This window comes from Patiria miniata, unplaced genomic scaffold, assembly GCF_015706575.1.
Source record: "Patiria miniata isolate m_02_andy unplaced genomic scaffold, ASM1570657v1 HiC_scaffold_6, whole genome shotgun sequence".
Classification (NCBI taxonomy): Eukaryota; Metazoa; Echinodermata; class Asteroidea; order Valvatida; family Asterinidae; genus Patiria; species Patiria miniata.
This window is the reverse complement of record NW_024037073.1, coordinates 14,779,298-14,806,052: the sequence shown is the minus strand read 5'-3', so window position 1 is coordinate 14,806,052 and position 26,755 is coordinate 14,779,298. Positions and strand designations below refer to the sequence as shown.

At 38.3% G+C, this 26,755-nt stretch overlaps 1 protein-coding gene across 1 annotated transcript; it reads left to right on the top strand.

Moving 5' to 3' along the window:
- The first annotated feature begins 853 nt into the window (after nt 1-853).
- LOC119743286 lies at nt 854-23,136 on the top strand. Its single transcript, XM_038219689.1, has 17 exons — nt 854-1,125; nt 1,419-1,474; nt 2,554-2,642; nt 3,098-3,305; nt 3,885-4,061; nt 5,332-5,688; nt 6,473-6,561; nt 8,632-8,815; nt 10,740-10,889; nt 16,941-16,988; nt 17,638-17,726; nt 18,740-18,950; nt 19,568-19,693; nt 20,068-20,178; nt 20,822-20,910; nt 21,317-21,497; nt 22,511-23,136. The coding sequence occupies exons 2-17, from the start codon at nt 1,445-1,447 to the stop codon at nt 22,655-22,657; spliced, it is 2,286 nt and encodes a 761-aa protein (XP_038075617.1). The 5' UTR covers nt 854-1,125; nt 1,419-1,444; the 3' UTR covers nt 22,658-23,136.
- Nucleotides 23,137-26,755: the final 3,619 nt, after the last annotated feature.

Here is a 26,755-nt window from a genome sequence, read left to right as displayed (position 1 = left end):
GAAACCATGAAAAAAAATTTGGCCATGAAATGTAGTCAGAAAGTTAAAAAAAATGTGGTGTCCGGAAATTGGGCACAGTCAGGCAGAGAGTTCCTAAGGCCCCCCCCCCAAAAAAGCCTCCGGTTTCTGTTCTGCGTGTGCGTCGCCGTAGCCATGCGCGTCGGCAAAATGAATTTTTTTTTTTTCAATGTAAGATGATGTCTCAAAACCGTCAAACTCCAGTTTGACTCAACAGGAATCCTGCTGCTGCACAATTTTAACATGTTTTTAGATGGGGCTACGATATAAGCTTTATGTGGCCTCTCTGGACTCCCATATATTTTGCACTAAATTTAGTCAGGCACCATTTGCAGTCATCAACCAGCATTTGAAGAAAAAAAAAAAAAAAAAAAAAGCCGCGCCGCCGCACCACTTTTGGGGCAAGCTCCATACCAGGAACCGGAGACTTTTTTTTTTGGCCTAATGTAAAATACACTTCTGAATGAAATTCCCAGGATAAGAAGTTTATTTAAAGTTGACAGTATATGTCCTCCAGATCAATTGTGAAAGATCTGCAGTGCAAACTTGCCAATTGAAAGAAGTCTCATGCAAATTGCATTGGGTGAATATGTTTATTGGTGCATATAGTGAAATCTCATTCAGCCTGCCAAATACAGATCAACACACTTTTGGTTGACCTTTTCTTCCTGAGCTCTGCATTCATCAAAACGAAAGTTGACTATCTTGGTCCCCAGTTGCGGTGATGACGTGGGGCTTTGAAATTCTTTAGGCCTAAATGCAAATACACATATCAAAGGTTAAACATTTTTTCTTGGGGAATATATTTAATCTTGGTGTACATAATATGTACATGTCATGTTACAATTGTCTGAATCAGTCTTCATATCTTGCGATATGTGTATTTAGTATGTAAATTGCGCAAGAGATGTGTGTATTTGTTGCACAAGAGATAAAGGATACTATCTTTAATTTGTTGCTCAGTAGTTGTGTGAAGGAGAGGCAATACTTCAAATACACATGTGTGTAGTGTTTGAACAGTGCCCATTTATAGAGCTAAGTTGTACGCAGTACATGTACATGTACAACAACATGTTTCACACTAACCAAGAGCCACCTGTGATACATGTAAACTTTGAAGTCTTGAATGTTACACTAATTAAACTCCATGTTTCCCCCCTGATGTTTAATAAAACTGCTGAATATGTTGAAATTGAGCTTTTGAAATTGAAGACAGAATCTAACCCACAGTTTTCTTTTTCGTAGTAGAAACTCCATTCAATCTAAGTTTACAAATTACTTGACAAGCATCATGTGATTCACCAAGTTGTTAAGATATTTTTAATTCTAGGTGTAGAGAAGGATCTATCTACATTGCACAGTATGCATATGATACTTGGATTTTTGTTGTTGATTTTCAGCAGTAAAGTAGACAGAAACAGCAAAAATGGCAAGTACAGTCATCTCAACCAACCCAGTAAGTACTTTGTTTCATAAAAATTAAACAATCTAAAGAGAACTGTTTGAAGGGAAGAAATTTTGAGCACAGTTGACATGTCTTCCAGTAAACAAACTACTTGTTTTATTTTTGGTGTGATTGTAGGTTTTTCCCCCCCAAAAAGCTGTTTTCACTGAACTTTTGATGTTCCTTCAAAATATAGCATTTTTTTTTTTACCAAACCCATGTAAACATTGAAAATGATCTTGTCAAGCAAGACCATTTTTTTTGTTACTAAAATGGAGATTGAGGATAATTAAACACAGAGGTCTTGATTAATTTTAAACATGAATTTTTGGAAATTTCTTGAATTTTTACCCTTTCCCCACCTATCAATTGTGATCCCCCCCCCACACTGCCCCAGGGCTAATGTCGAGGTTTCTTCACATTTTCCAAGTATTGCAGGATGGAGATTTTGATCACTCATTTAACGTTTTTGCCATTGGCTTACTAGATGGACAGGCAACCTGTTTAGGGCGCCCCACCCATGCCTGTTAGAGATTGTTACTTAAATTTTGCCCCAGGGGTGGGGCTTTGGTCACTTGGGTGGGGCACCCGGGGGGAGGGGGTAAACAGTGTCTTGTGATTTACTAGTCAGGAAACTTGTAATAGACTTTGTGAATTAATAAGGCTGTCCATTTTTAGAATAATTTAGTATTTGTTGACTTGATTATTTTGATTACCAAATATTTGGATATTCAAATTGCCAGTGGCAACTTGCATGTTGTGCTTTTGAAAAGTTACATGAAGAGCGCACATGTTAAAATTTGCGTGTGCCAATCGATGGTTTGCAGTTGGTATTTTTAAAAGGGCTTTAACCTCCTAAAAGGATGTGACTGATGAACAGCATCCACCAAAAAAGTTACCGTTGACAAAAAAGTGGCACCTGACAATTAAGCGCTGCAACTATAACATCACAGCCGTTTGTGTACGTGTGTAGTTTTTTTTTGCTTTTGAATATTCAAACCGTTGATGATTGAGGACAGCCATAGTGATCGACTTGTTTGATTTTCTGTCTTCCACCTCATTGTGGTTTTCTTCCATCTATTTATCCTCAGGGTATTCCTTTCACTGGCGTCATCCCTGGCAACATGTCCCCTGGAAAGATGCTCTTCTTCCAGGGCTACGTCAATCCCAATGCACTAAGGTATGCCTACCTAAACAAAGGGCTGCTCTGAATAGTGAGGACATTGTCAATGTGGGAATATCAAGATATCAAGAGTATCCACTCCAAGATGCCCACTTGCGTCTGGGGCTCCTCTATTCCACTTTCCTTCCACCTTTCCCTCCATGAGCTGCCCCTGATGATTGTCGGCTCGGATTATATGTGACCAAAATACTGTAGCTTCCTTTATTTTATGTCATTCATTACTGTTCTTTTCACATTTACTTTGTCCCGAACCTCTTCATTTGCAAATTTCTCCTTGTAGGATATTTTCAGCATGTTTCTGTAAAACCACATTTCAAGAGCTCTCAGTCTTTTAATCAATTCTTCTTGATGTATAAGTCAATAAAAAAAATAATAATTCCAAAATAAATTTCATAACCTTTTGTTGTCCTGGATTTTATCCCACTCTGTGAATTTGATCCTGGCTTTTACAGGTTCACGATCAATCTGACCTGTGGCCTGAAGCAGACACCAGTCCTGGATGACATCGCGCTGACCTTCAGTCCATCCTTTGGCCAAGGCGTGGTGGTCATCAACCACTTCAAGAAGCAGACCTGGGGCCAGGAGGTGCAGGTCCAAAACGTCCTGCAGCCAGGCCAGAATTTTGAGATGATCATTAACGCTGAGGCCTCTCAGTTCAAGGTGAGGATAGTGAAATCGCTGCTCAAATCCCAGTTTTCCCCCAAATGTTGGATCTACAAAAACGCTGCTGCAGTCATGGATGACTGAGCACCACATATTTCAGCATGCAAGGAAGGTTGGCCTCCAAAACAAGTAGGGGAGATTTAGTGGTGGCATGGTGATGTTGGCAAAACAATGCATGTCTCTTTGGACTGTGTGCATAGGCCCTTTCCTTCCAACTCGCGGCCCACAAAGACAGTGCATTTATGGGACAGGTCATCTCACTGCTCAGAATCAGTCCAGCTTGGAAAAAAAAGTCTTTACCTCTTTACACTAAAATCAGTGGTGCTCAGTCATCCATGACTACAGTGATGCAAGTGGGGTATCAATGGAAAGCAGTTAAACCACCCTTTGAGGTACTTTCAAGTTCAATATCTCCATGGCTTAAAAGTTTTGTAAATTTTGGCAGGTACTTTTTAACCCAAGTTCGTTTGAGTGTTTTTCGTCAAGTTTTTACCGGAAAGGTGTTCTTGCTGAAGATGACGATGGGGTCCAGGTTCTCTTCATTTTTGAATTCAACGTTCTGTTTTTGATTTTCAGATTGCACTCAATGGTCAACACTACATCGCCTACCCCCACTACATCAAACGCTTACAGAGGATCTCCCATATCTCAATCAACGGTGACGTCAGGATATACAACATACGTATGGAAGGTGGCAGTGCACCTGCAGTGCCTGCATTTCCTACCATGCCTTCTGCACCAACTGTACCCTCTGTAAGTATTAAAGGGAATGTACATCATTGGCTTTTGCTGTAATTTTCAGAAATGAACTATTTGGGGGGTTAGTATAATAGATCAAATATTGTTACACTGACATGTTTGAAGTTTTGTGTTCGAAAATGCTGGAAAAACCAAGAAAAACAAAAATATTCAAGTAGTCTGGCTCCCTGACTCCACTAAAGATGAAATGGATCAAAAATACCGGAAAATTGTAAGGTAAGGGAACCAGTCTAGCTGGCCTGCACCTGTTCATGAACATGGAACCAATAGCTAGCAAAACAAAATTTAGACTAAAAAAAAGAGGTAAATTTGGAGCAGTAATTGAAAAATAGTTAGGTTTTTCCAACGGTGGTCGGCCGACCAGCGTTGAAAATGTATACAAATATACCATTTTCTTGAAAATGGCTTCACACCAGGTGCCATAATTTTACAGGATGCTTAAGCATGTCATTTACCAACATCCTAGTAAGGTATTTCGTAACAACTTGGTACATGTAGTTTTATTTTTCGATGTTTGCAAATGTTGTATTTTCCCTTTAATAAACCACAAAACCCCCAAACAAAAGAACGAACAGATGTCAATGGACTTCACTATAAGCCCCAGTGACTTTGCACATGGTGGGCAACAACACGTTCATATCGCTTTGCCACAGTGCATGCTCAAACCATCCCTGTCATGCATAAGTGCATGCATTTTACTGTTATTAGACAATTGGTTGCTAGTCACGACATGATTGGTAAAAACATCATTGGATGGGGCTTCACAGATCAGTCTATCTGGTTCGTCAGTGACTTCATCATACACGCGCGTGCACCACTGATTACTAGCGCCCATTGGCTAAACACTCAAGTTGCGTTAACTTCCGGTTCCAATGGTTCCATACTACTTAATGTGAAGTGGGTGTGGTTTAAGCTGAAGTGACGTCACACTAACAAACCGGATTGCATGGAGCGAGTGCTGCCGAGCTCATACACTGACTGGCTCCTTGTGGATTTGTGCTCAGTAAGGTTTTCTACTCAGCAGACACCTTAGCAAGTCCATGAAGATTGGACACATTGTGTGTACGGTTTCCATTGCAAAAACTGAGAACAGATCGTGTTAATTCTATGTTATCATTTTAATTTTAGGAATTTGTTTAATATAGTCTCCCTGAGAAGAAATTTGTGAATGTGCCTGTGACTTTGTCTTTACACATAAGTACTTGCAATTTTGGATCAGCCCTTCATTATAATGTCTTTGTGTTTCTTTTAAATAAATCCACAGTATCCGACAGGAGTAGTCCCACCCCCTCAGCCCACCTACCCAGGCCAGCCTACTTACCCCGCCCAGCCTTCTTACCCTGCCCAACCCGGCTACCCTGCCCAACCCCCCAACCCAGCCCAGCCCACTTACCCAGGCCAACCCGGCTACCCCGCACAACCCAGCTACCCTGCCCAGCCCAGCTACCCCGCCCAGCCCAGCTATCCTGCACAACCCTCCTACCCAGCCCAGCCTAGCTACCCCGCCCAGCCCAGCTACCCCGCCCAGCCCAGCTACCCCGCCCAGCCCAGCTACCCAGCCCAGCCTTCATATCCAGCCCAGCCTGCCAACCCAGTGGATCCCATGAAAGTCATCAGCCCGGTAAGCATTCCGTTTTCTCTCTGCAATACTCATGTAAATTAGGCTTAGGTGACTCCATGCAGGATTCAAAACGGAATTTCATAACTGAGAATATAAATCAGGACTCCATTATTAAAATAATCGAGTAGCTGATTCCAGGAGAAGCTGAGTGCAGTTGTAGAATTCTATTATTGCACTTACTACATATGAGTCACTTAGAATTGTACATGATTGTACAAGTTGAATTAATACACTCCCTTAATTTATGTTTTCAGTGTTAATATAATTTTCAGAATTTCAACATTGAGGCCTTTCATTTGCTACCTTTAGAAACCAGCCTGTGGACTTGGTTTTGGTAGTTTATACCCTCCTATGCGAACGTACATTCTGTGCAAAGTAAACTTTTTGAGTCAAAACCAATCAAGAGACTGACTTCAACAGTTAAGAATTCCCAGCCTACATAAAGCAGGATTGACTGGCTGGGACTGTTTTAGTAACTTGATACAGCTATGCTTTGACTCTGGGTGAGTGATAAAACAGCTGTGACTACAACTTGCCTGCTTTGTCTGTTGACCCAGTTTGACTAGTCACAGTGCTTGCTGGACATATGATGTGACTGCTGGTAACTAGCCTATATTGAAAGTATAGCAGGGGAAGTGGAAGTGGAAGTGATCAAATTTTGACTGTCTGTGATTGTTAAAATAGCAGGAGGGTTAAGTTGCACTAGTGCGCCTACTGTAATTGTCAGACAATTCTGGTGTTGTAAATCTGTCTGTACATGTAATTTTGTTTTTCAATTTTTCAGCGTCTCCCCTTTTTGCAAATGATTCCTGGCGGGATGAAGGAAGGAACAAAGATTGTGATCAAACTGACTGTGAATTCAAATCCAACCAGGTACAGTTATAAGATCACATACAGAACTTGAAAAACTTTCATTTTTGAGGTCAACATCCTGCCTGCAGTTATGACAGATCTGTTTCATTTGTGACAGTTATGACGAATCGGTTTAGATGTCAATTGTCTTTGTGAGAGTGTGTGGGGCCAGTCCTTGATCAGTTTACTGAAACGTGTGGTTATGAATTGAACAAGGGATACATATAAGTCTTGCAATGACAAGGGTCTTGGTTATTTTTGGTAGAGATAATATTTATATGAATGTTCAGACTAGAAATACTAGACTGGACATACAGGAAATGGAAATGCAGTAGCAACAATAATGCAGGGTCATAGCATGGTGTAGTGAGGGAGGATGTACATGTACATATAAAGCTGCATATTTTTTTCTTGCTACATTTTTCACCTGTTAAAAACAAAAAAGTGTTTTCAAAACGGGAGGTCGGTTGCTTTGATTTAGCATCCTGTGATTCTTGTTGCATATGTACATTTTTGAAAAGGAGGGAAAAAAGGAGAACTTTCCTTTTTGTCTCGCCTGGACTTTGTTCAGGAAAGAGACTATGCAATCACTACATGTATGTCTGTACGTATGTAGTACATGTATGTACATGTACATATATGTATGTGGTATTTTGGTTAAAGTTTCTAAAAATTGGTCTCATTTGAAAAGTTGAAATCCAGTTGGAACCAAACTTGGGTCATAGATGCAATATGACAACCTTCATGTGATAATGATGTCAAAGGTCACATACCAAGGTCAAAGGTCATCTGAGGTCAAATTGTCAAATAGGCTGAAAATGTTAAATGGGTCTCATTTGAACAGTTGAAGTCCAAATCGAACCAAACTTGAATCGTAGATGCAACATGGGAACGATCATATGATCATGACGTCTAAGGTCACACGACACATACCAAGGTCAAAGGTCATCTGAGATCAAGTTGTAAAATAGGTTGAACATGTAAAATTGGTTTCATTTGAAACGTTAACCCTAACTCCCTAGGCCTTTTTGCTAGGATGTAGCCTCAATCCTGCAAAATCCTCCAATTGGCCTCATGGAAAAATAGCATATAGCCTCAATCCTGCAAATTCCTCCGTTATTTCTTGAAAATGGTCCATGGAGGGATTACCACTGCCTGAATCCTGCAAAATCCTCCGGCTATGTCTGTCAATAGGCTGAGGCAGAGGCAGTGACATCCTGGAGCAGTGCGGAGGATGTAAAGTATAATCAAGGACTAAATTTATGCACGGCTGGGCATAAACAACACAAGGCCCAAGACCTTGACACAGTGCGTACTCCGAAATCAGCAACGCACTTTTGCCATGTAACCTCAATCCTGCAAATTCCTCCAATTTGCAAAAAGGATTTTGGAGGATTCAGGGCGGTTAGGGTTAAGGTCCAGCTGGAACCAAACATGGGTCATAGATGCAACATGGGAACTTCATATAATAATGATGTCAAAGGTCGCATACCAAAGTCAAAGGTCTTCTGAGGTCGTTGTCAAATAGGCTGAAAATGTAAAATTTTGTAAAATGTAAAACATAGGAACCTTCATATGATCATGATGTCAAAGGTCACACACCGCACACCATGGTCAAGGGTCACCCTTTAAAGATAATCGTGAAAGCAGGCGAGACGCGTGGTTCGAGAACCACCTTGCTTGAATTAAGATCAAATACTCATGTACTTCAGTGGCTTGCACAATAACAACTTCATTATTATCTTTTATTCGGAACCAAGATCTTTTGTTATCATTTTTGACCTCTTTCATCAAAGAACAGCAAAGTGCGATCACTTGTAATTGTCATTTCTTACCATTGAATTCCTTCAACAAAAGCAATTTTCCAGTGTTTTTGCTGAGTCCATCACCACGTCCTCACAAGTCCATCACATGTAAAGCCCGAGTCATAGAGTCCTCGGCCAATTTACAAGCTGTTCAAGTGGACGTGTGAATGGACTTGTGGTGAACTGAATGCGACTGTAGTTGTGATGGACATGAATACAACGCTGCAACTCTTACGGACTGATCCCAATTCAACCACTATACCTTATCTGTTTCTGGTAATGAAAGGTTCCACATTAATCTTCAATGCGGCATGTCCACCAACCCAAGAAGCGACATAGCATTCCACTTCAATCCACGCTTTCAAAACAACGTGATCGTCATGAACACCCTGCGTGGCGGCAAGTGGGACGGTAAAGAGGAGAAATACTCACGCCCTACTTTTCCTTTGAAGCCCAACGGGACCTACAAGGTAAGACTAGTCATAATGTGGTTGGCTATTGGGCATTTCCTGTCACTGTCCACTTACTCTGTTTATTAGTTGTTCAAAGAATTGAACACTGTGAACCAAGAATGTCTGAAATATTTATTATTATTATTACATTTGGGAGAGAAATTTCCGTAGACTTGTGTACACAATTTTTCAAACTTAAAATGTGCCCTAACCCCATATTCCCTTGTCCTTTTTCCACGAATTTCAATATGTTTACTAATTAGACCACGAGCAACAAAAGTAACCTAATTGCGACAGCAAAATTTTGCCTGTTTTAGAGGTGGGAGGAAAACCCTAGAAGAATATTCTGGGGAAATCCCACAGAATCAGGTAGGGACTGAAAACCCAATCCAAGTGTTGGCCGAGGTGGGATTTGAATCCAGGTCACAGCGAAGTCGAGGAATGTACCCCTACACCAACCTGAACAAAATGACCATGAACAAAATGACCATGAACAAAATGACCATGAACAAAATGGCCATAAACAAATTGACCATGAACAAAATGACCATGAACAAAATGGCCATGAACAAAATGGCCATAAACAAAATGGCCATGAACAAAATGACCATAAACAAAATGACCATAAACAAAATGGCCATGAACAAAATGGCCATAAACAAAATGGCCATGAACAAAATGACCATAAACAAAATGACCATAAACAAAATGACCATGAACAAAATGACCATGAACAAAATGACCATGAACAAAATGACCATGAACAAAATGGCCATAAACAAAATGGCCATGAACAAAATGGCCATAAACAAAATGACCATAAACAAAATGACCATGAACAAAATGGCCATGAACAAAATGGCCATAAACAAAATGATCATGAACAAAATGACCATAAACAAAATGACCATGAACAAAATGACCATAAATCTGTTTTCAGATTTCACATAGTTTTCATTTGGGTCTTCTCCTCCAAATTATAACACTTTACAATATGTTTCAGTAATATTTGTCTCTGGGAACTCAAGTTAACAAATTGGTTGGTTTTTAATATAAAGGCAAATTCACACTTTTATATCTGCTTGTAACACATGTCACGTGTATGCTACAATTTTTGTTCTGATATGAGCATATTCACCGTTATGATCGTGCCTATAAAGGACATCGGTTGCTGCAAATTGCGTTCACCAATTTGTGTAAAGGTGATGCAGATTGGCAGTGCCTTATGTGTAGCTTACTGCTGTCATTTACAAATGGGTAAAAAATTCTATAAATGTCGGGTGCACTATGCTTCTGTCCCTGTAACATTTGACATCTGTGATTTTATTTTATCATTCTGATGCGCTCAATGCAGTCATCTTCCAAGATTTATTATGAAAAGTAAACTACCTGTCCAACAAATAAAAAGGAATTGTTTCAGGTCATTCCTAATGATACAAGGTAACAGGGACAGGAAAAAGGTCATATGTGATACGATCAAGCTATGATGAGTTGTTTGTCAGGAATGTTTATGTGGAGATTCAGGCCAAAATAGGGCCACTTCATCACATCACTTCATCACATCTCTTGGTGTGCCGACTTCCATAAATTTCAAACTAAAGATGGTACCAGCATGTGGTTTTCACAACAGTAATGCTGAGATTGTGCTTTGAAATCTGTAACAAAAGTTTTTTTGACCAGGGTCAACAATGGACTCATGTAGCTTGATCGCATCACATATTATGGACCCTAAAATTTTATAGAATGACCCAGTAGTGTTTCACGCACATGATTGCTGCACACAAAGAGGTGTTGGCTCTGGCCCCAATATCTATCCAATAGGAGGTCAAAATATAACAGGTCACCAGCACCCTTTGATGTGGAATCGGGCATAAGCAGATACTGTATTAAATAATAAACATTATGTACGTAATCATTGATATTTTTCTGTTTGTACGTGTAGCTGAAGCTCATCTGTCGGCATTTCCATATAGCAGTAGATCTGGATAAGTTTAATCTGGTGTGGTACAACCACCGTCTGCCGTTTAAGAGCATCAATACTTTGGCCATAGATGGAGATTGCGTCATCAACAAAATCAAGTATGGTGCTGACTGAGTTCACAATCAATTTGAATAAAAATCCTCTACAACAAAAAAGCGCCTTCTGACAACTCACTTCTGTTTATGATATTTTATAAAATATTATGTATTATGATATTCTTATACTTACCTGTACAGTATTGTGATGTTGTGTAGTGGTGTCAGAAAGTTTCTTAATTGAAAACTGACTTTCAACTAGCAAGTGTCAAAAAATCATGTGTAAGAACACTAGGAAAAAAGTTTGAACAAATGAAAGTTTGTGCTATTTTCGAGTTTCATCCCGAAAAATAGGTTCCTGTTCTAAATTGCTAATTTTTTTTTTCAAAGTTAATTTCCAATCAGTATGGATAATGTATGGACTACTAGGAGCCAGTCTGCTCGCAAAGTGGATCCATTGTGCCCAAAACAAAAATCTTTTTTCCAGAGGGTTGCAGATGTTTAAAAAAAAAAGGGAAGGAGATTTTTTGTTGGAATAAAACAAACAAGTTGAAAATTTATTAATAGAAATAAATCAAACTGGTTGAAGAGCACAGGGAATGCATCTTTAAATGCAGTGAGAAGAATATGTGATGCGATTGAGCTAAATGAGTCGTTTGTCGGGAACTTTCATTTGGAGATTCAGGCCAAAATAGGGCCACTTCATCACATCACTCCATCACATCTCTTGGTGTTCCGACTTCCATAATTTTTGAACTAAAGATGGTACCAGCATGCGGTTTTCCCAGCAGTAATGCTGAGATTGTTCTCTTCAAATTAGTAAAACCAAAAATGACCAGGGTCGACAAATGACTCATTTAGCTTGACTGCATCACATATGGTAAAAAATTTATATTCCAATCCGGGCCTCAGATTAAGATAAAGCACAACCCTTTAGCCATGCAAATGCATGGTCAGAGTTGTTAAAGTTATAATGAACCAGTTTGCTGATTTTATTATTAGTTGATAGTGGACTAGTTGATAGTGGATATATGACAATGTAACCTCTTTTATATGGGTCTAGATGGGAGAAAAAATATATATTTTAAATTTTTTGTTAGTGAATAAACTAAATTTGTATAACGATTATCCTATCATTATGCACACAGTCACTTGCTTTGTGATGTATTTGTGAGATGTTAAAAGTTGTCTGGTTTTGACATTCAAAATGCAATTTGATTTAAAAGTATGTGTGTCACATTGAATAGTTTAATCCATTGTAACAGAATACTATATTACAATATTACTTTGAAGTATTTTTTGTCTTTTATATCCAGTAAAACTTATATTTATGGTAAAATATTTGGCAGGGTGTCAACATATTGTTTTTGGTAAAAACTACAGGCATTTTTAACTGATAAAAGCCAGAAAAAATACAGTATTTTCTGTTTATTTTTCAACGGGAAATCTTTTTATTTTTTTGTTACTGAACAACTATTTTTGGAGGATTTTTTTTTAAACGGTTACAAATCATGCACTTGAAATCTTACTTTAATAAGATTTATTAAAACGGTAATTCGTCATATATTTTACATCTTTAGCACTGTATAATAGGAATTTATAATGGGAATAATTGCAACCACCCCCACTTCAGCCGCTGACCAATGTTTTAAAACTAATAAAATGAGACCCAAATAATAAATGAAATGCTAAAGTTCCTAAATTTATTATCGAATGACCTTAGAATGCAGGAGAAAGCATCATAGATTTCCAAAAAAAAAAATTCTTGCCACCTCGGATGGTAACAAGCGGGGAATTTGTTGGTGTGGGCCCATGAACTAATGGCTAAGCGTTGTGCTATTTCGTCACGGGACAGTTGCTTTGATCTGTTACACGGTGCCCTTTATTAAAACGGTAATTCGTCATATATTTTACATCTTTAGCACTGTATAATAGGAATTTATATTGGGAATTTATAATGGGAATTTACATGTGCATTATAGGGAACAAAAGATTGTATACGTCTCCACAGGGTAATTTCTATAGATGAATACGTCTCTACAAGGTTATCACGAAATAGATATATGGATTTTTACTCGAAAACTAGGAATTTCAAAGGTGAACTTGATCCGTCGCAAATTGAAGTATTTTATTTAAGCGATATTGAGTCCAAATTTCAGCGCAGGAAAATAATTCAGGCTAAAATAGGAGCATTTTGAAACTAGATTTTCAAACTCAATTTTTTTTTAGTACACGAGTACAAAGAAATGACTCCACAAGGATACAAAATCCAGTCAGGGGCCTCATTCTTATCTCACTAATAGAGGTAGAGTTGACATGTGACAGGTAGAGTTGACATGTGGGTTTTATGACGGTAACAAAATCTACAATGAATGAAATAATCTCAAAGTCTGTTGAAGGGACACGTTGCTGATGTGTCAAAGTGAATAGAGAACAAAGGCCTGAAGTATTGGATATTTGCCATCATTTTGTTTTGGAAATATATGGGAAATTTGCAGGAAGTTGGCTAGTTATACATGTATAGTTACCATTGGTCAAACGGAAGGCGGACCTCCCCCACCACCATGCTTTAAACCACTTCTTGATTTTTCAGCAAATTTCCGCTTTGCTGGTATTTTTTTCATTTGAATTACCCTTTTTTTTTTACTTCACGGTTGGCCTGCGAACAAAATGGATATATTAAAGTATTCACATAGTGTTCGGCCTCTTTCAGAAAACAAGAAGAAAAGACTTCAACTTTCATTTTCGATTTCATTCAATTCCGTGTGAGTGTAAAGCAATCGAAGTTGCACTCGGCCAAAAATAACCACATGTACGTCATTACCCAAACCCCTGACTTAGTATAAGCCTTATCAGGTCATGCGACGTAAACACGTGCGAAGGGTATTCGCAGGCTTTGATTGTTGACTTTTTAAAGGTCGATCTAATCACCCCATGTCAAAAATATTTTGTCAGACTGTGTAGGCATGATTATTTACTATAGGAGGTGATAGACCGACCGAGTATTTATTGGGGGGGGATGTTTTAGTCTCTGAGGATTTGCGTTAGTGTTTGACGGCAGATGTAACGACGCACCCCAACCCCATTTTTTTTTAAAGTTCAAACCTGCAAATTTTTTCCTTTCAAAGTTGAAAGCCTTCATACCAATTACAGTCAGGCTTAGGCCTAATAGGCCTATATAAAGACTTGTATTATTCAAATTTCACGGAAAGATAGTTTCTTTGGGCGCCATTGTTCATTTTAGTTCCAAATTTGCACGTGTTTATTTCATTTTTGATATATAGAGTAATTCACAAATAAGGTATTATATTTTGTGCTACTTTTGAAAAAGTCGTCTAATTAAAAAGCAAGGTCATTTTATCACTAATTTAAATGCTTGAAGCTGAAACGTTATTACAGTCAAATGTGTTTTCATTCTCTTCGACGTTCTTAAAATGCATATAGTAGGCGCAGGAGTCAGTAGAATATATAATGAGACGAATTATTTGGACGAACTAGAATGCCAAATTACACGTACTGTGACTGCACTAATACGAAATGTATTTCGAACTGACATAAAGAAGCCCATCAACATTCTGGAATGGATCGACATTCTGGAACGAAATAAAAGTATCTTGCCTTCGAATTTAAACGATACAAGTATTAAAATAACCGGGGAAACCTATAAATATAGCTATAATTGCCGAGTTTCTCCTAAATATTTTCCTTATTTCCTCCAGGAATAATGTACTCCGTCGTAAATATACAAGGCCTGCTATCAGTATCGCAGCATTTACTGCCCAGCTAGCTTAGCAAGTCAAAACAATGTTATCGGATTGATCCTTTACTAGATCCAGACAGACAGAATTCATGTGTGCTTATTGTGTGCCCGTCTCATGCAACATAGCAGTATTGTGAAGTTCAAAGGTGTATGTGCATCTAACCGGTTGTGTGGACGTGCAGAGCTATAGAGAGAAACCAGGCTAGAGTTGAACATTGACCTCTATCAATGACTACAAATATCCATCGTATATTTTCGCGGCGTTGAAGGACTGCAAACGATATAAAAAGGGGCGGCTTCGCTTTGCAAGTCCTTTCAGTACCTGTACGACAAAAGCGTTAGCTGTAGCTGCAGTTGCTGCTGTGGTAGTTGAGGCCTATTACTAGCTTTAAACACTGTCATAACAAGGTAAGTCATATATTTTTATCATTATTTTAAAAATTAAAACACTATTCGTCTGAGTATTAAATCAATTCTCTAACGTGGAACAACCACCATCAGGAAAAAGTTTGGTGTATTGTGTGCCAGTTGGGTTTGTTGTGTTTCCTTGGTCCTCAGTCTTTGGCCGAGAAACAGTCCGATCACACTGGCAATACCGTATATAGGCCTATATTGCCAATCCGGTATACAAATATTTAGCCTAGTTGCAATATTAAACGTTTTACGAATTAGACATGAACGTCATTTTTTAGTGTTTTATTTTCTCCTGTGCGGCACTCGTCACCAAACGTCTTTCGGTGCACAGGAAAAAACAGCTAGTGGATTGGAAAATAACCAAAGGGGTGGGGCCCGACCTCGATCCCACGGCATTGAGTAGTACGCTCCCACTAGCTGCTCTCGCCCTGGTACTGGCAAGCATGAGATTTTTCAGACTTTTGCCTGAAACCAGACTATTTAAATCTGAGACAACTTGTCAGTATAGAAAGAAATGCATCTTTCACAGACCTTTCATCCATTTTTCAGACCTTTTTTTAAGTTGACAATCTCATCCATGTAGTGGATCACTAACACTCGTCCAAGTTAGTTTAAAAAGGGTAGGAGAAGACCCAACCTCGTCCCCAGTGCTTACTTTATTTCCAACGTTGTTTCCAATAGTAAACCCTGGATAGGAAACTTCCTTCCTGCATCCTGATTCGATACCGCAATTGGCTAGAAATGGATTTATATCGTGTACTTGGTGTTGTTATTCACAACGTGCAGTACGTGTTTTCACGATCATTCGTCCACGCCTTCTCGAAAATATTCATTTCCTTTCCAGTTTGTTAATATTAATATGAAATGTGATACTGCATGTTGTCTCGTTAAGATCGGCAACAGTTTAATTAAAATGAAATCATGTTTTCGTAACTCACGCCATGCTCGCGCTGCGACGAATTGATTCTGTTTTTACCCCAGACACCGCATACAAAAACAAACGCAAATGTAACGCACAGACAGGCACCAGACTACTCCTAATTTGCATACGTGTTCAAAAATCTTGCACATGCAAATGATCCAATACCAGGGTGAGAGAGCAGGTAGTGGTGGGCGCGTACTGCTCGACACCCTGGGTACGAGGTTGGAGAAGACCCTTTTTCCCCTCAAGATGGCGGTTTTTCTAAGATGCGGATGGATTCTCCCGATTTCTCGAATTTTTTGCTGATAACTCTGTGTCCAAAGGAGCTGTCAACCTTTCTACCAGATTTTGAACTCGCCTAAAAAATTTTGATGGAAACAATTATAGAATGACAACATATATATATTTCAAATGTATTAATTTAAAAAAAAATGATGCGGGCCGCGGACAGGAAAATGGAAACGGATGTGGAAGAGACACTAGTTTATTATTTTTTTTCTTGACCTAGCAAAGTTTCTGAAGATGCCATTTCCCATTGTAGATAGAGTTTCACGCCGAAAATATTTATTTTTTAGCAATACAATACTTGATTCCTTTCGAATGAAACATCAAACCAAGACAATATGCCCGTACGTTTAAATATGGAATAATTTCTATAGGCCTATAATGTCTCGGCCAGACGAGAATTTAGGAGGATCTTTTTGTGCGTTAGGGACGCAAAAATATAGCCTGAATAATCAGGTTTGTGAGGGGGGTGCTGCCGCCTGAATGGAAAAAAACGGGGGGGGGGGGTTAAAATAACGTAGAATAAATGAAAAGTTGATAGGAGCAAAAAAAACCAATGATTTGCTGAACAAGACTCAGTGTTATAGATTGCTTCTTACCCGTATGCCGTGCATACACCCCTGACCCTGTCAACGGCACATCTCAAACCTGTGATTTAGTTTTAATGATCTGGTAAACTAATCGCTAATTTTGCTCTTCGTGTAACTTTTGCTCTTTATTCTATAGTTTTCTCATTTGGGCTGTAGACAAGAATCAGCTTTGGCAAAATGTGTGCTGACATGGTAACCAACCCGGTAAGTGGGGGGTATTTGTCTACTTTTATTTGGACAACCTGGAGGAGATAAGGGGAGATAAGGCCAAAAGCATATCTGAAGAATCACTTGAGCTTCAGTTTTCAAATAGATTCTGAACAACGGCGAATCTCGTAAATGCATATCAGGCTCAGACATTTAAAAAGAAATCAGTTAAATCCTTGTTTGGGTTTTTTTTTTTTGGGGGGGGGGATGGGGCGGTATTGTTTTTTTTTCCATAAATATATTTGGTTTTATTTTTCACGGGGATCCACGTTTATAGCCTATTTAAAAATAAAATATTTTCTTCAGGAATAAAGACAGAGAACAAAGTTAATGTTCAATCTTTAATTTTTTTCCCCGATTATCATCATAAATAATAAAAGAAACGAATGAATCAATAACGAAATAATAAAATAAATACAGTAGTTTATAAACTGTAATAAAAGTCTGGCTGAATAACAGATAATGTAAAAAAAAATGTTTGAAAGAATAAATTTAATTATGTTTAATCAATAACAGTTCCGCGTTAATGTGGACCGTGCACTGGAACTAAAATACCAACATTTCTCACTGTTGAAATTCAAGAAACAATTAAAACGTTTTTTAAAGCAAATCTGACCCAACCATTGTCTTCACGATCGTATTTTAGACTATTCCATACAGTGGGCCGATTCCTGGAGGAGTATTTCCTTCGAAGACCATTCATGTCCAAGGGTTTGTGCCACAGGGAAGCCAAAGGTACGTCACATTTTCATTAATGTAATTTTTTTATGCAATCCTTGAAAATGCACCTTTTGTGTTCCATTTAACCTAATTTTCTATTTTCATTTTGCCATTTTCAAGGGTATTTTGGTGGCTTTTTATGCCAATGCAAATTTCCATATTCATGAGTAAAACTGTGATGTAATTCTGGGCAGAAACCTCAATGTTTACAGCTATTTCAGCACAAAAAAAAGTTGCTTGAATTTTGGAAATATTGCGGTGACAATTTTTTTTTAATGTTTTCTTTGGTGATTTTGTGTTGTTTCAGTGCATGGCAGTAAACCAGCAAGCAAACCTTTCTCACAAATGTGTCAATGAGCAAGTTTGTGGGTTCACAATTTGAACAGAAAACCCCTGAACTGCACAGTGTCTTCCTGAAATGATATCACAGCAACAGCGCCCTCAGTTGTCCGGAAAAGCATAGACAATTTGAAATGTTTTAAGAAGTACCCTTTTCAATAAAATTAACCGGAAAGGGATTTCGAACAGTTTTTATACATTTAAGAGAAGTAGAAAGTTGCACAAATGGTGTTCCTTAGGATATTTCACCGCATGGCTCCTACAAAATCGACCACCCTGTGTGACCCGTATTAGGGTCTTTGCTTTCAAGGGATACAAAGCCCTGTGCGAAGTATAAGGGCGACAGAGTTGTAAACATTATATCCATATCCTAGAGCTGCATTATTTCAGAAAGCACGGGAAGGAAGAGGGGGGGGGGGGGCACGAGGGGTGCCCCCGCCCCCGGCCCAGCGGATGTCCGTGGCTCCCCGGTACCCCCATTTAAAATATTGAATTGAACACAGGTATGATCACTTGCCTTCAAGTGACCCCCTTGAAAAATGTGTGCACCCCAGGCGCCCCACAGAAGTTCAACCTTAGTTAGGACCTACGCCACTAAAGCACCTTGGTGATTTTGAAGAATCAGGGAGTGTTATATAGTTCGGTTTATAATCGCATCGATATAGCACATATATTGCTTTACTTCTTAGGTTCAGCGTGAACCTCCAGTCTGGAGTTGGCATCACTGTTCCCGACCTCATCTTTCACTTCAACCCGCGTTTTCAGGCCGGCCAAAATCACGTTGTCTGTAACTCAAAACTTGGCGGGAAATGGGGAGGTGAGGAACGCCAGAATCACTCCCCCTTCGCTCTCGGCCAGAACTTTCACATCATCATCCGCTGCGAGCAAAACGCGTTTAAGGTGAGTCAAAACAGAGATGGGCATTGTAGCATGAGTTTCAAGCTATTAGCGAACAGATTTGGCGAGTAAAGCCTGCAAACGGCCCGCCAGCCATCCCGTTGGCTTAGCCGGCAGTCAGCTACCTCGGCAGCCTGCAGACAACGTTACCGTGACTTTAATAGGGACATTTTGACTGTTACAGGGGCGAGGCCGCCAGGCGCATTGAGTGGAGACCACACGGCCCACAGGCCGTAGGCTCATTTTTCAAACCTAGACTTGTATCTCCGTCTTCGGCTCAGTGTTGTAGTCGAGTACATTTCGATGAATACGAGTGCGAATGCCTTGCCATGAGTGCGAGATTTCCGTGAGTGCCAGAACGAGTATGAGTCGCACCACACTGCTTCGGCTCGACGGGATCGTACAGGCCCTTAACTTGCGAAAGTGCGGTTCAATACAGATGCCCTGATGGACTTTAAGTGTGTATTGTCTCCCCTCTGTTAACGTAGGTCAAATGTCATTCTGACGCCGGTAAACAACACCGGGGGGAAAAAACACAAAAAATCGAAAAAAAAAAAAAATTCCCCCAAAACAGAGAAACTCATTTTATGTTTTAAAACTCAAAACCCTGGTCTATTTAGGTGGCTGTGAACAATCGTCACTTTCTTTCATACAACTACCGTGTTCCGAACCTGCAGAAGATCAATGCAGTTATGATAGATGGCTCCGTCACTGTGTACAATATCCGATTTGAACCAGCATCTGCCGTGAGTAGTTTATATTAACAAACTATTGCCCTCAAATGGCAATATTTTTTTTACTGACCTTGTGAAAGGGAAGAATACAAGATGAACCATTCCTTGATGAGCAGACCATGCTTGATTCCATTCTCATTGTGATTAAAGACGGAAGAAAGTTGGCCTGCTGTGCTGTTCAAAACCGAAGATTTAAAAAAAAAATTCTCGGAAAAGTTAACCCCGAAACTTTTAATAGGAAATTATTTAGATTTATTTTTTGTTTTTGATTGGGTATCTGTTGGTTTATTACTTTTTTGTTTTTGTTTTTGTTTTTTGGGGCGCAATATCCATTCCACGGGTTATCATGGAGGCCTTTTTGACATGTCTTTTGTGTTGTCTTGCAGCCAGCCTACCCGGCTGCCCCTGCCCAGCCCGCTTTTCCAGCTGCACGGCCGGCCTACCCAGCCGCCGCCCAACCTGCCTACCCTGCTGGACCAAAAGTCGTCTCCTATCCAGTCAGTATAACAATTTCCCCATTTTTTTGGTACATGCAATATGGTGTTTATTTATGCTCTACTTCTGCTCATCTCCAACTTGACTGTAATTGAATGATTAGCTGCCACCTGACATGAATATTTATAGGGCCACTTATCAAGACTAAGAAATGGTTTGTTTGTCAGGGAAAAGTTATTCAAATTCTTTGCTACGAAGGTGCCGCTAAAATATGTTGTTGCTGTACCCAAAGGGCCAGCAAAACTGTCCTCTGACTAACTGACTGACTGACTCCCCAACTGACTGACTCCCCCCCCCCCCGACTCTCACACTGACTGACTCCCCGACTGACTGAGTCACCGAGTATTTCCTAAACTGAGACTTTCGGGTCCGGCTTGACCGGGCAAACTATTATAGTCATGCTTTAAAGTTATTTTTGAGGGAGTGTCAGGGTGGTCCATTATGCAATTCGCTTTTTTTTCTAATATATTTAGTAATGATAGATTAGCTTAATCAAGATGGAACCTTGAATTATTTAACCACGGGAAGGCAAAGGAGTAAAAGAATGGACGTACCCCCCTCCTCCATATCCTTTACCCAAAACAGAATTTATGGCCAGTAAGAATTACTCATGTTTAAAAAGCTTGCACCTTTTGTGCAACTTAGGGTCTACCATATGTGGACACGATTCCTGGAGGTATGAAGCAAGGGAAGATCATTGTTGTCAAAGTCACCGCGAAGCCCCACCCTACAAGGTAAGATTGTCAAATCTAACAAAAATTATATTCTCCAAGAGACTGACCTTTTTTTTTTAATAAATAAAATGGTAATTTGCTAAAAGCCACATCTTCCCTTTTTTTGAAAGTACAATGTAGATCCTTCGAGGATCTTAGACAATGATACCGAAATCGGGTACATGGAATTCTGTATCAGGCTTTTGGAGGTTATTGAGTCGTGACAACCAAGAAATCAACATTCACATTGTGACAGTATCCTTTTAAACCATTTTGGTAATTGAAGGTAAAATAACGGTCTGAAAGCTATAGGTCTCCCTCACAATATAGTTGCAACGTGACAAAGAACTCGACCTTATACTGCTGCTGCTTCAATATGGCATACCTTAATGGTAGAATGGTATTTTTGTATCGATTGTTTTGAAAGGTTCCACGTGAACTTCCAATGTGGCATGTCTACCAGGCCCCAAAGCGACATCGCATTCCACTTCAATCCACGGTTTAACCAGCAGACGATTGTCATGAACACCCTGCGCAGCACCAAATGGGATGGCAACGAGCAGAGGCACCAGACCTATTTCCCCTTCCACCCGAACGGGACATATGAGGTAAAAAAAATGTCCTGTGCCAATTCTCAGCTACTAAGTTTGAAATCCATTACTAGACCCCTTTTTTCTATCATCGATAGCCGCCGGCTCAGCCTGCAGAGTTTATTTAGTCGACTTTTCATTCATTCGAAAAGTGTCTCCCATCACACTGGAAATATATACGATTTAGCCTGTTAAGTTCACGTCATCCAATCTAATGAGAAACAGCACGGATGTTGTTGATTGGTCGATAGTTGTCATAGGCCGAAGTCACCGACAACAGACGACCACTGATTGGTCACTTTTTGAAGGTCAAGATGACTTGAATAATAATCGCTGCACCGGCAGGCATGTCTCACAGGCGTTTGCTGCGTGGTGTTTTTCACACAGACCAGTTAGTATACGGCCAAAGAAGAAAAAGCTGCATGTGTTGTGGATTCAATTGGAATGGGTGAAATACCCATAGCCTTTTATAATCTGTTAGATATCTGGTTTGCATGAACGGATTTCCATGGTATTTTTTTTTTACTGAAGATACATAGTATAATTAATATGCACCATCAAGATTAAATACTCATGCTAAATCGTTTTTGAGAAATTCAAAGGATATCTGCTTGCACAACTTTGTTTGGGACACCATGTAGAGATAAAATTATACAGTCTGATGTGGTTTGGGCTGCCGTCTATAATTTACCTCACGCAACAAGTTAGGCTGATTTCACATTTCACAAACAGTTAGGTTGGTTATATTCCGAGTACATAAAGATTAAGATAATCCAGGCGTTTTAATGAATGATGGCATTGATACAAATTTTAAAGGGGAACATTAATTGTTTTGTGTGGCCTAGACATTTTCTAGATATTTGTTTCTGTTTTTCTGATTATAATAGCTCATAATAATAATAATACATAATCCTGATTTTTTTTTAGAGGAGTTGTGATCATGTCGCATGACACTTATTGTTTAGAATCATTATTGTATGATTTTGTGATTTTATGGATCAACAACACACTTTGTTTTTTTGTACGTGTAGATCATGTTCCTTTGCGAGCATCACCAGTTCAAGGTGGCTCTGAACGGCTCGCATCTCTTGGAGTACCAACACCGTCTGCCGTTCCAAAACATCAGCGCTCTGAACATAGATGGCGATGTTGTCGTGACCGAGGTCAAGTACCACTAAACAAGCCCCAGAATTGGTTAACGGCAACGGCGGAGAGTAGTGCCTATTCGTAGTTGACAATTATTTTCATCATAACATTTCGGATGCTTTTCCGTAGTTGCATGATTTGAGTTGAGAAAGGCTCTTTTTTGAAATCTTCGAAGTCTGGGATCTACAGTCTCTTATTGAATGAATGATGTTTCTGTGAAACGCTAAATTGTTTTTCTTTTTAATTTTTTTCCAATAACAATTTTTGTTTGTGAGTCAAACTCTGTTATGTATTTCGTCAGGCCATTTTTTTTCTTTTTGAGATAAGAAATTCGCGATTTTGATGATGAAGTGAAGATTAATGGCTATTTCGTGGCTCAGTTGATAATCTTATATTTTCATGTATCAAAAATTGTCATATCAGTTATGATTGTTGTTGACTATTCCGTCATGTTGTTGCTGCAGCTCGAATTCAAATAGAACAATCTAGACGAAAATAGGAAAAGGAAAAATAGACGAAGAAGGAGTTTCGAAAGTTTGTTGAGCACGGGGATACATTAATTAAAAAGCGAAGGAAGTGTTTTCGTACGTTTTGCTTACACTTCCGTGTAGTAAAATAAACATACTGAAACATTAAAACCTTTTCCCAGTTAAAGTGAGTTTTGCTTTTAAAAGGATTTGTTCAATATTTTTGTTATTGACCCTTATGAAATATTTGAGCAACGTTTTTTAATGATTTGTTAATTTTGTTTCTTTTTTTTTCGTTTACTTCTGTGCAGAAAAATAATTCAACGTGAAGGTTTAAAGATTGAGAGACCTTAACAAATTCTTGGTTCACTTCTGTACTGCATATTACTTGAAAATTAGATGAATAAATCAACATAGAGTTACATGACATTTTAATTTCAACATAAATATTGTTCACTTTCGTTGGAAGTACACTGGAGTTTGTTTTATGGTCGTAGTATAGCTTTAGACATTATGTTTCATATAGGGTATTCTGAAACTTAAAAAACATATTTGGAGGGCTTGATGGTGTTTCGGCCTTAAACGAGACCTTTTTCAAAGGTACATTTTTCAAAGAACTTTTTTATCGAAAAGGTTTACAAGATTATTCTTACAGTACTTAATCGAAAAAGGTTTATATGATTATACTTATAGTGCTTAATCGAGATGGTTTACATGATTATACTTATATAGTGCTTAATCGAAATGGTTTACACAATTATACTTATAGTGCTTATTCGAAATGGCATGATTATACTTATAGTACTTTATTGAAATGGTTTACACAATTATGCTTATATGCTTAGCCAGTACTATCCTTCATGTATTTGTGTACTTTTCGTAAGGTCTCTACTTACATGTAGTTTAACGTGATGGTTTAAGTGACGACTATTCGACACTTGCTAAGCTATAATTTTAATGATTATCGTAATGATTTTAGCTGTCCCTGGCCTTAAACATTGGTAGTTTTCCACTCAGTTTAACTCGACAATTTATGCGGAGACAACTTGGTTATCACTTAAGCTATATATACACTGAACATTGTAATATGATCTTGGCATATGAAGTTACAAGTTATACCACTGGATTTATAGGCTAATTAATATATACTAAGGTTATTCAGATAATACTGAAAAGTTCACATACATCAGTTCTAGCTTTACTGGATATTATTTTTCTTTAACCATGCCTTTTAGTTAGACACAGTTTACTGCAATATAACACAAATACAGTTAATTTTAAAGTAGAACACAAGAAATTGACTGGAGGTTGACTAGTGCCCCTTGAACAAAGACATTGACAAAATGGGAAGCCGCCAAAATGGGGCTGAATAGCTCAATCGGTAGAGCACCGGAATTGTAGTCCGGAGGTCGCAGTTTCAAACCTCCAGACAATTTCTCTGTTCAACTTTAATTTCTTTGTTAAACCTAGACAGTTTCTCTTTGATTTTTTTGGACAAATAGGCCTAGATTTATGATAATTATAAAATATGCCTTGTAACGATGTTTACGTGTTTTACACATTCCTATGTTTAGTGGCAGCATCTACGGATGTTTTCTCATATAATTATACATGTGCATTATGCTACCTTAAGCTTAAAGCGTTTACAGAGGAAGACAAGTGATGTTTATATAATGTCGATTGTAAGTGCTCTACAATTGAATTAAGAAATAAACAATAGTAGTGCATCACCTATACGCATATACTCTGGATTTGTGGATTATATTTACTCGCATGATGTGATGAAATTTGATCATCCCATACTGATTTACTGAAGTTACTGCAAAGGGCTAAAATCGGAGCAGTTATGGACTCGATAGATTGAGGCACGTTTGATTTTTGTATGACATTGTAAAAGGACAGTTGGGAGAAATTCATTAAGGTTTTTACAGCAAAGTTCTGGGCTTAGTATCTTTTGGTCAAATTGCCAGCGCACCTGGGTGATTGCGCAATGCCTGAATTTTTGAAAACGATTTACGCATTTTTCAAAATGATTTAGGCCTACTTTCAACATGTCCACTAAGGATAGTATAATGGATAGTGTTTTACACTTTTCTGTTTACCGCTTACAAATTCTGGCAACCTGCGTTGTGGATTTTAGATTAAATCAGACATTTAATTATATAAGCATAACACGTTCCCCCCAAACAAAATAGATTCAACACTATACCTTTTGTTTATAACATGTTTATTTCCAACAGCTCTATCATTAATTTTTATCTCACTTGACAGTACTTTTGTGTTATAAACAGCTATTGTTATGTGCTGTGTTCTATTTTTAGACCATTTTGTAATGACTAATCAATTATTTTATATCTCATTTTTGTTTATTTCAATTTCGTTGGTTAAATTTAGAACTACTCAGTTATAATAATTGTATCAATTATTTCAATATATCGTTAAGAATGGGTTTACTTCTTAAATCTCAAGCGATGTTTGTTAGTAACGTTTACAACATACATTTCGAAAGGGTTCAACATTACACACGTAAATGCTAAAAACATAACACTAACAGTTGCTGAACTTGGTTCTTTCACGAACTATGACTATTAATGCATAAACCAGTAATATTGGGCCCACGCAATGTAATTTTTGTTAATGCAATCCTTAAAAATCAACCTTTGTGTCCCATTTAACCTTATTTTCAATTTTTGTTTGACATTTTAAAGGGTATTTTTGGTGCCTTTTTGGTTTTTATGGTAATGTAAATTTCCATATTCATGAGCAAAACTGTGATGTCATTCTGGGCAGTTACCTCAATGTTGCAGCTATTTCAGCACAAAAAGTTGCTAGAATTTTGGAAATTGTGCTGTCCTCAATTTTCTTTTCTTTGGTGATTTGTTGTTGTGTAAGTACTTGGCAGTAAACCAATGAGCAACATCTTCAAGTGTTTTCAATGAGCAAAGTTTGGTTTCACAATGTGAACAGAAAACCCATAAACTGAACAATGTCTTCCTGAAATTCACCACAGCAACAGCGCCCTCAGTTATCCTGAAAAGCATGGCCAATTTTAACGGTTAATAAGTGCACTTTTCAATAAAATTAACCAAAAAAGGGATGTAAATTAGTTTTCATACATTTACGAGTTGAAAGTTACACAAAATGTGTTCTAAAGAAAAATTCATCGCATGGACCCTTTAATGAAGGTATTCATGTAATATTCTTCATAAGCAATAAAAGTGTCTCTTTGTTAAAAAAACCAAAAAACACCTGTTTGAATGCTTGTTGAGCATGGGGATGGTTTAGTAGCAAAATGACACCCTTAAGAAACGAAGGAAGTAGTCATTCACCTTTTGAGACTATGGACGGACATTTCGCTTACATTTCTGAGTAGTAAAATAAACGAACTGAAACAAAATTTATATCAAAACTTTTTTTTCCCAATTAAAGTGAGTTTAGTTTCTAAAAGGATTTAACATATTTCATTTACCTCGATGAAAGGTTAAGCAACGTATGCTTGTTTGTCTTGTAAAGATTTGTTAATTTTGTTTGCTTTTTTTTTAAACTTCGATTTACTTCTGCGCAGAAAAATAATTCAACGTGAAGGGGCACGTTGGAGCTGTAAATACAAATGTATAGCATTGCATTTGTATAAATGCTAGCAAGATGTGGTTCTAAGAACTG

What these genes read in the sequence shown, in the direction of transcription:
- LOC119743286 (XM_038219689.1), top strand. Translation starts at nt 1,445, where the DNA reads ATGGCAAGTACAGTCATCTCAACCAACCCA. An exon ending in CTGCACCAACTGTACCCTCT is followed by an intron (nt 4,062 to 5,331) that starts GTAAGTATTAAA and finishes ATAAATCCACAG; the next exon opens with TATCCGACAGGAGTAGTCCC. An exon ending in AGCCCAACGGGACCTACAAG is followed by an intron (nt 8,816 to 10,739) that starts GTAAGACTAGTC and finishes TTGTACGTGTAG; the next exon opens with CTGAAGCTCATCTGTCGGCA.